At 44.2% G+C, this 9,731-nt stretch overlaps 1 protein-coding gene across 3 annotated transcripts in view; it reads left to right on the top strand.

Moving 5' to 3' along the window:
• Positions 1 to 6,978, top strand: part of LOC143018872 (uncharacterized) — a 64,397-nt gene extending 57,419 nt beyond the window's left edge. For all 3 annotated transcript variants that reach the window (XM_076174411.1, XM_076174409.1, XM_076174410.1), the window contains 3 exons: positions 4,519 to 4,698; positions 5,590 to 5,703; positions 6,761 to 6,978. In XM_076174411.1, coding sequence (XP_076030526.1) covers positions 4,519 to 4,698; positions 5,590 to 5,703; positions 6,761 to 6,978 — 512 coding nt within the window. The remainder of the gene's footprint in view (positions 1 to 4,518; positions 4,699 to 5,589; positions 5,704 to 6,760) is intronic.
• The last annotated feature ends 2,753 nt before the right edge of the window (positions 6,979 to 9,731 follow it).

Raw genomic sequence — 9,731 nt, forward strand, 5'->3', positions numbered from 1 at the left:
GAAGAGGATGTGAAACAAGAGTAGGAAAGAGAAGAGGAGTAGAGGTAGAAGTAGAAGTAGATGGAGAGGATGTAGGAGGAGATGGAGTAAAAGGAGGAAAGGAAAAGGGAGAAGAAGGAAACGGAGAAATAGGAGAAGAGGAGAAGAAGAAAGAGTAGTAGGAGAAAGAGGAGGAGGAGGAGATGGAGGACGAGGAGGAGAAGAATTAGTAGGAAGAGAAGAAGGAGCAACAGGAAGAGGAGGAGAAGTAGGAAGAAAAGAAAGGTGAGGCGTTCAATAAGGTGGTGTAGGTATAGGAAGAGGACAGGAAGCAGGAATAGGATGAGGATAGGGGAAGGAATAGGAGGTGGAGTAAGAGAGGGAAAGGGGGTTTGAGTAGCAGTAGGAGGAGGAGGAGGAGGAGAAGTAAGAAAATTAGGAGTAGAAGGACGAGGAGGAAGAGTAGGAGGGTGAGAAGGAGAAATGAGAGAGATTAAGTGAGGAAGTAGGGGCACGAGGAAGAGGAGGAGTAGGAGCAGTAGATGGAGGAGAAGGAGAAGGAAGAGTAAGAAAATTAGGAGCAGAAAGACGAGGAGGAAGAGAAGGAGGGTGAGAAGGAGCAGTGAGAGAGATTAAATGAGGAAGTAGGAGCGCGAGGAAGAGGAGGAGGAGTAGGAGCAGTAGGAGAAGGAGGAAGAGGAGGAGGAGTAGGAGTAGTAGTGGTAGTAGTAGTAGGAGGAGGAGGAGGAGGATAAGAAGGAGGAGGAGGAGAAGGAGGAGGAGGACGAGGAGGAAGAGAAGGAGGAGAGAAGGAGCAGTGAGATAGATTAAGTGAGGAAGTAGTAGCACGAGGAAGAGGAGGAGCAGTAGGTGCAGCAAGAGAAGGAGGAGGAGGACGAGGAGGAAGAGAAGGAGGGGAGAAGGAGCAGTGAGAGATATTAAGTGAGGAAGTAGGAGCGCGAGGAAGAGGAGGAGGAGTAGGAGCAGTAGGAGGAGGAGGAGGAGGAAGAGGACGAGGAGTAGGAGCACTAGGAGGAGGGGAGGAGTAGGAGGGGGAGGAGGAGGAGGAATACAATAGTAGGCTCACGACTCATGTACCGTTAGGACGTCGGTGTCTCCCAATAGGATGCTTGGAAGCTGGCGCGGGATGGATGCTTGCCTACCGGCTGACGAGAGTACTGCGCGGGTCCCCTCCTGGTTACTTCATGCGGGTTGTCTACTACTGGTCGGGGTTATGCAATACCGTTGCCCAATAGGGCTCCACGTGTGTAATTAACCCCTCCATTGTGACTCCAGAAGGTTCTGTCTTGTTGAAGATGGAGTCTGTGATAAAATTCACCATCTGACATATCTGGTTCGTTTTTGTGTAATTTTGTCATGCGATTTCATTCAGTCTAAAAGAAACCTATGAGTATGTGAGAGGAGATCTCTCAAAGTTGATATTTATCATCGACAAATATAATTTCTTCCTTTCAATCTCGACCAGGAAGTTTTTAGGTGACTCTCTCTAGGATTCCTCGTATCAGCCTGATGATGGTTCTTCGTAATATTACAAATAGATATCTATTGCAAAACGAGTTCCTTAAGTGGGTTGAGTACATGTGCGGCGTGGCTTGTGTGACGTGGCGAGCTTTGATGGTAGGCTACGTGCCCTGACAAAGAAGGACTGCGCCTCGGACTGGGAGGGACATTTGTGGTCTGGTGGTCTGGTATGTGAGCCGGCCCAGCTGCAGTCTGTGTGTATGCCCAGAGTAAGAGTCCTACGTAGATTGACGCTTGTGTGTACGTGTGTGTGTGTGTGTGTGTGTGTGTGTGTGTGTGTGTGTGTGTGTGTGTGTGTGTGTGTGTGTGTGCTCGTGCGTGTGTGTGTGTGCGTGTGTGCTCGTGCGTGCGTACATGTGTGCGTGTCTGCGCATGCGTGCATGATTGTTTATGTGCATGTGTACGTATCTGTGTGTGTGTGTGTGTGTGTGTGTGTGTGTGTGTGTGTGTGTGTGTGTGTGTGTGTGTGTGTGTGCTCGTACGTTCGTGCACGCGAGCATATGTGCTGTCTGTGCATGTGTCCATGTCTCTATATGCATGCATATCTATGTATGTGTGCATGTTTGTTTATGTGCATGTGTACGTGTCTGTGTATGTGTGTGTGTGTGTGTGTGTGTGTATCTGTGCATGTGTACGTTTCTGTGTATGTGTGTGTGTGTGTGTGTATCTGTGCATGTGTACGTGTCTGTGTATGTGTGTGTATCTGTGCATGTGTACGTGTCTGTGCATGTGTGTGTGTGTGTGTCTATCTGTGCATGTGTACGTGTCTGTGTATATGTGTGTGTGTGTGTGTGTATCTGTGCATGTGTACGTTTCTGTGTATATGTGTGTGTGTGTGTCTATCTGTGCATGTGTACGTGTCTGTGTATGTGTGTGTATCTGTGCACGTGTACGTGTATGTGTATATGTGTGTGTGCGTATCTGTGCATGTGCACGTGTCTGTGTATGTGTATGTGTGTGTATCTGTGCATGCGTGTGTATCTAGGAGCGCGTCTGTCTACCTCCTCATCGGAACAAAATATATAAGGTCCGTCACCTTAACGATGGCTGGTTGTTGTTTTAAAGAATCCCACATATTCTTTATTCATTTACATCACTGACATCAATGCTTCTAATATCCTCATACATGACGTCTCTCGTCCTTTCAGACATCAACCAATATCTCTCTATTTGTCTTTCTAGGATATCTGGTATTAATCTGACCTGAAATGAACTTAGTTTTGTCAATAAAGGTCTGTTGTGATTTGAAGCGAAATGATGCGCGGGTCACCTGCGCAGTATCCGCGCCTGATTTTTTTTTTTTTTTTTATCGCTACTCAGTTTGACTCCATCAACAGCTTTCACAATTCTATTCCCAGCTTGTTTTATCTCTTCCGTTCGATTGTGAGATATATTCACCAGTGCATAAATACATAAATACAAATATCATTGATGGTGGTGATGATGATTAATGCGTATTATTCATATATCTAATTAGGACGTGGTGTCACATTTAGCGATAGCTCAAAACACTTGGGAAAAAAAATCCTCGAATAGGATACGAGTATATGTTCTTACACGCAATGGAACAGACATTCAAGCTTCACGTATCGTTCCCTTAAACTCGCGCTGTCCCCTCCCCCCCCCAAAAAAAAAAAAAAAAAAAAAAACTCGGACGCTGTAATATCGACCAAATCTACGCGAAAAGGAATCTCGTCGCCGACAACTCACTAGCGCTTCTGTCCTAAAGGTTGATATCGAAGAGGTGAGGTCGTAGAAGAGATGGTAGAGATTTATTTGAGGTAACAGAAAACAGGGAGAGTAGTCAAAATGTGTATAGTACTGCTAATTGAAAATGAGTAATAACAATAGTAATAATCTTATTTGGCACTCACCTTGGTCTTTGGATCACGTGTTGGACTCGTGATCGACAGCTATTTCCCTCCCGGAAGAGAGCTCAGAGCTCGTATGACCGATCTATGGGTAATGCTTTGACCTTACACGCACACACACCCAACTACCCACCCATGAGAGTTGGAGTAACGACTCGAAGCGCAGCGATACTGAAATTATTTTCACCCCTGAGCAGGATTTGAACCCGGACCGCCGTAGTGACAGTCTGGGACTCTACCAACCGCGCCATTGAAGTGCAGATAACAAAAAGAACACATAGTTCGAAATAACAATTACAAATGCCGAGGATAACACAAAAAAGGATGTAAACTTATTTCCATTGTGGTCCTCAACTATCAAACAATACCGCGGGATGGGTCTTGTAGGATTATCAATAAGGTCTCTAAAGTACTGACCATTTAGAATTTATGTATTTAATACCTCATAGGGGGCTTATGTTTACAAAAAGTCACCGTCAACAAGGGAGGGGGAGGACCTGCCCAGTCCTGTTCAATCTCTTCCGCAGTCTGGAAGGAGAGTTTCTCTATGGAACGATCGCGACTTTGGCCGTTGCGAATGGAAACATGCATAATCCATCCATCCATCCATACATACATACATACATACATACATACATACATACATACATACATACATACATACATACATACATACATACATGCATGAATGCATGCATACATACATACATACACACATACATGCATACATACATACATACATACATACATACATACATACATACATACATACATACATACATACATACATACATACATACATACATACATACATACATACATACATACATACATACATACATACATACATACATACATATTCCTATTGTACTGTGTCTTCATTGTCTTAACCATACTTAAGTCCACGTACCTAATATTAATTTCATGTTGGCCTACCATGTGCGTGAGTGTGTGCGTGCGTATGTGTGTGTGTGTGTGTGTGTGTGTGTGTGTGTGTGTGTGTGTGTGTGTGTGTGTGTGTGTTTGTGTATGAGTGTCTATGTGTGTGCGCGCGCGCATGTATGTGAGTATGTGAAAACTCACATTCGATAAATCCTTCATCGCACAAGTTTTTTCTTTTTTACAGTGGAATTCTCCTTCATGATCGTCTGGGTTGTCGACGGCCGGATGGTGGACTGGAAAGGTACAATCCAGAGACTTCGCCAGGCTAGTCTGGAAGCCCTGGATCCCGCCAAGACTGGATACCACGTCGCACACTACTTTGACCGCTTCGACGAGGTGGCTACGTTAGCTAGACCCCCCATAGGTGAGCAAGTGGTCAAGTCACCATATTTTATACAGTAGCTTAAGTAAGCGCAAATATATAACTATTTACATGTGATCACCTGCTACACGAAAGCGTGTAATATTCCCATTTGAATTTCTATAGCATACATTAATCACGGTAACTTTTTGTGGAGATCATATATATAAAGTTTACCCAAAACTTTCCAGCCATCCACTCAAAAAGTATATGAATGAATAGATGAATAAATAAGTAAATAAATAGATTAATTGATTAATAGATAAATAAACAATTTAGTCCCTTTGGGACCTCACCCATTCGTCTTCTGAAGGGATCTTTGTCAACTGCCTTTTCGTTGCGATCCCCTTGATCTAGTCCAGGGATGGGGAACCTTTTTGTGCATGAAGGCCACCTTACAATTCATCGTCCCACATAGATGCCGCACTGAACAATTTTTTTTGTTCAATTATCTTATCCCTTTTTTTATAATAGATAATATACTTTTTAAATAATAGATAAAATAATTGTTTAAATAATATGTATATCAAAGGCTCCAGAAGGCCGCACTTGATGGCCCGGAAGGCCGCAGGTTCCCCACCTCTGTTCTAGTCCATGGTCATAATTTCCATCCCTTTCAACGGCGATTTTAGTCTTGAAAAGAGCAAATGACGCAAGGAACTAAATCTGAAAAGACATGTGCAATGCGATGATTTGCCCCCCCCCCAAAAAAAAAAAAAAAAAATCTATACGAGTGGTGATGGGCAGGCGCATTGTCATGATGAAGCTGCCAGTCACCACTTACCCACGTCTCCGGGCGTTTTCTTCGCTTTATAAGTACTACATTGAAATCTGCCGGGGAAGATTCAGCAACAGGAGAATTTAAAAACAAATATGTTTCTCTCTGTCTCACAGAAAAGCTGAGCCGGAAGGCCACAACGCCGTCCACGGGATACATCATCTCCGTGTTCAAGGTCTTCCAGGGCGACGATGGACAGAAGTTCGAACGTAACTGGCTCGGATGGACGGGTAAGACGCTTATCATCCTCAAAATCTTAGCCAAGTGAATCGCGGAAAGGGTTGAGTTGAATCTCGGGGAACTGTTGGGAAGGTACGTTCTTCGACTCATTCGATTGTGTAGTCTTGGTGTTTGATAACAAAGATGAAGAACACTGTCGTAGGAATTTGTCACGAATGAACAAATGGAGTATCTTTTTGCTTATGTTATCGAGACTTTCACTATTGGACTCTTTTTTTAAGTTCTATATTAATTAAGAGCCTCTTCTTACCAATACGATTTTGGAAAATGCGGAAATTTTTATTTCTTGAACTGTACAGACGAACAGAGACTCACCAGGTTGATTCCCGTGTCGAGATTGACAAAGGTCTTTATAAGGAGAGGTAGTAGGAATGTTGGTAACCCTTTGTACAGTCAAAATTAGAAGTTTTTGGAGGGTCTACACGTAAGTCTGCCACTCGAAGCTTCAGCCTTTCTAGACGACGAATTACGTTTTAGTATCTTGTTGAGGTTACATCCTAGTCAGAATATATTAATGTGTTAAGCCCAGACCACATAAGCATCATATTGTCTGCAGGCACAAGTTTGTCCGCAGACAAAACAGCAAAGTCTTCGCGTTTTTCTGCAAAAGCGGTGAATCCGTCACCAAGAACAATGTTCTCGCTTATGTCAGCAGACATTGCATAATGCTCACGTAGACGGGACCTTAATTGTCAAAAATATCTCTACAGACTCGCCATCTAGAAAGGATGAAGCTTTGATTGGCGAATGTAGATACTGACACCCACAAACTTGCGCGAGTGGATGTTCCTCCTCTGGTGGACACTACTCTAGTAAATGGCCACCATATTCCAGAGAAGTTCTGAGGATGGAATTTAGAAAATCGTGGCTGTTACATACATAAACAATCTGTTTTTACTAAATCGCCTCATTTTTATTAGGATATCGAGCACTGTGTTCTTCGATGTAACAAGTCAACAAGTAGCTGCACACTATGGCTTGGCAATTTCATATACATATCTTCATTGGTGACATGACCCGAGAAATTATGTTTACCCTTCCCTCCAGGTGCCAGGACCCTTTACAAGAGCCTGACTGCAGACGTGGGCTTACGGCGCCTGACACTTCATAAGTCGGCAGCGCGGGGCGGCGTCCATCACTACGTCCTCCTCTGCGACTGCGCCAACTTCCTCACCAACATCGCCAACGCGGTGAAAGCGATCCCGCGTCTCCGAATGCGGTTATGCGGCGACACGGCCTTATACAGACCCATCAGCACCGTTTAAAGATGTAGCCTATGTGTAGCCCTGACTAGAGGGACAGGGATCTGGCCCGCGTCTCTGCACGCGGATCTGTGGCAACAAGGGTCCCTGCAATTCCATCAACACTGTTTAAGAGTGTAGCCTAACGACCGCAGGGAAGTCTTGTGCCATTGCATGCGGATCTGCAGCGGCCCTCTACAATCCCATCAGGAATTAGGGGTGCGATCTACCAACCGCAGGAACAAGGGATAGTCCTACACTTCTCTGCATGTGGATCTGCGGCGACGTGGCCTCAACAAACCCATCAGCGCAACCTAACGATCTCAGGAACAGAGGGCAGTCATACACTTCTACATGCAGATATTCGGTGACACGGCTCTCTACACACCTATCGGCACTGTTTAGAGGCGCAGCCTAACAACCGTATGGACAAAGGACAGTCGTTTGCCTCCGCATGCTCATCTGCAGTAAAATAAGCCTCTAAAGATACGTCAATTTGATCGACCGTTCAGTCTGCGATCCCCTTATGACAAACCGTCCACCTCCATCCCCTGCTCATACCATGATAGTATGACCTATAACCATTATGATCATTATGGTGGTATGACTTGTTTGTATCCTTTGGATATAAACCATTTGTACATCTTAGTGGTGTGAACTATCAAGGACTCTTATAGATAAGAAACTGTGGTGCATCTTTTGAGTGCATACAGATGACGACATAAATAATTCACACGGTACGTCGTTATACATTCTAACAGTTATCTATAAACAGTGTGTACTGTATATAATGAAATGAGTCTATCTTAGAGCATTTTAGTAATCTAGAAGGTCTGAATCCCTCCATTGTGTGTATAATCTAAGTCAAAAGCAGTCCTGTGGTCTAGTATTAGATGATTCGGATACCATGAATTACCTAGTCTTTGCCCCCGCCCTTAAGTGGCCGTGATAATTCATTTTCATGAAAAAGTGATATTTATGGAAATGGAAACCTATTACCCTGTCACGGTGTGAGCGTACACTGGTGGCAATACCCTAAGCTAAGTTTGGTATACTTTTAGTTGCAAGTCTACGATGTGCAAAATCGACGACCCAAAAGCTTCATCAGTGCTAAAATATGAAGGAACACGTTAATCAAAATTTGAGAGACGCTTGCAGATGGTTTCACTGCTGCCCAAAAGCTGGCGACATCTGTTGTCTTCCAGAAACAAAATCCTCATTTTCCCTTGTCCCTAATAGTGACATAGCCCTGTGGACTGGCTGCCCACTGTCTTTCTAGAATCTAGATGCTGCAGGATCCCTATAATGAGGACTCTCAGGAGTTGTCGGGCACTAGAAGTAATCGGCATATCAATGTACGTTAAACTGAAGTTCATACTTCCCCAGCTATGCATACTGAGCGTTAGTTTCCTTCCCGCTCAGAAACCACGGTTCCACATACTTCAAAAATTCATGGAGATGAGTGTAGTACACAGCGTTCTCCCTGATAAAAACTAATGTATTTGTGATGTGGCTTAACTCTGCGGCTCCAGCAGGCTGCTCAATTGGAGAACAGAGTAAATGTGAGCTTCTTCGAGTGTATCGAAATGATTTCTCAACTTTAGACTATTTGGAGGAATACTTCTGGAAGAAGTGAGTAGATGTGAATGGCATGCACAAAATCCAAAGAAAAAAATTGCTCTAATGACCGTTTGACCTCCATCTGAGTTCTGTAATCACTCGCTCTTCTTCCGGTTAAGTTCGAAAATTTGCTTCTCCTCAGATATCTGAGGAGATGATCACTGTACTGAGGTCATATAGTGCCAAGGCCCACTCAAAAACTTCCCGGGTAAGGTTAAAACTCGAAGCGAAAAACTACGGAAGATTCCACGTCCTTGATTGCGGCTCCATACAGTAGTCGTCGAAGGCTCTTGTTAGTCTTTGAAGGATTCTGGAGTTGGATGTCACTGTGCTGATTTGGAAAACCTTCCCCGAAGAACTCCCACACATGGATCAGAAATCCTCTTCCGCAGCCACTGACCTGGAGAATCACAACCTCTCGACAAAGTCTTCGATAAATTCTTCTGGAATTGGTTGTCACGATACATCGAAGGCCTTCTCCGAAGATGCACCGAACTGGAGGCTCTCTTGAACAAGATCGCAGCTTCTCATCAAAGTATTCGTTGTCTTCTTCTGGAATTGGTCGTCTCTGTAACAACCTCTGAGGCTCTCCTGGAAGAGATCGTCACTTATGACAGAAGACTTTGAAGACTTCTTGAATTGGTAGTGAATATTTATACTGGCCAGGAAGTTCCGCTGGACAAGACAAAAGCTCAAAAAAGCCTTAGAATACGTCTTCCGACCTTGGTCGTTATGATATACACTGACCTTGGACGCTCTTCGGGAGAAACATGCAGTTTCTGGCATAAGAAGTCGAGGACTTCGGGAATTTCGTCGATGACTTCGGAAGACTCTACGAGAACCTGTGCAGAAGTCGAGGACTTCGGGGATTTCGTCGATGACTTCGGAAGACTCTACGAGAACCTGTGCAGTGTGTTGGTCTACATATGCATCAATGGACATTACAAACACATTATCACCTGGAGCGGATCTACTGTGTTAGTGATAGTGTATTCAGGTTCAGACACGGCACTGTGGCAGTACATTACCTCCCCCTCCCCCCTCAACACAGAGACCCTTTTTTATCCCAAGTCTGTCCTTCAGCTAAAGAAAAAAAAGTCTGACACCAACAGGAACAGAATATACATATAACGTCGCCTCGTTGAAGAAGTTAAAAA

This window comes from Oratosquilla oratoria, chromosome 36 (genome assembly GCF_046742065.1).
Source record: "Oratosquilla oratoria isolate Oo_2021 chromosome 36, ASM4674206v1, whole genome shotgun sequence".
In the NCBI taxonomy this organism is placed as follows: domain Eukaryota; kingdom Metazoa; phylum Arthropoda; class Malacostraca; order Stomatopoda; family Squillidae; genus Oratosquilla; species Oratosquilla oratoria.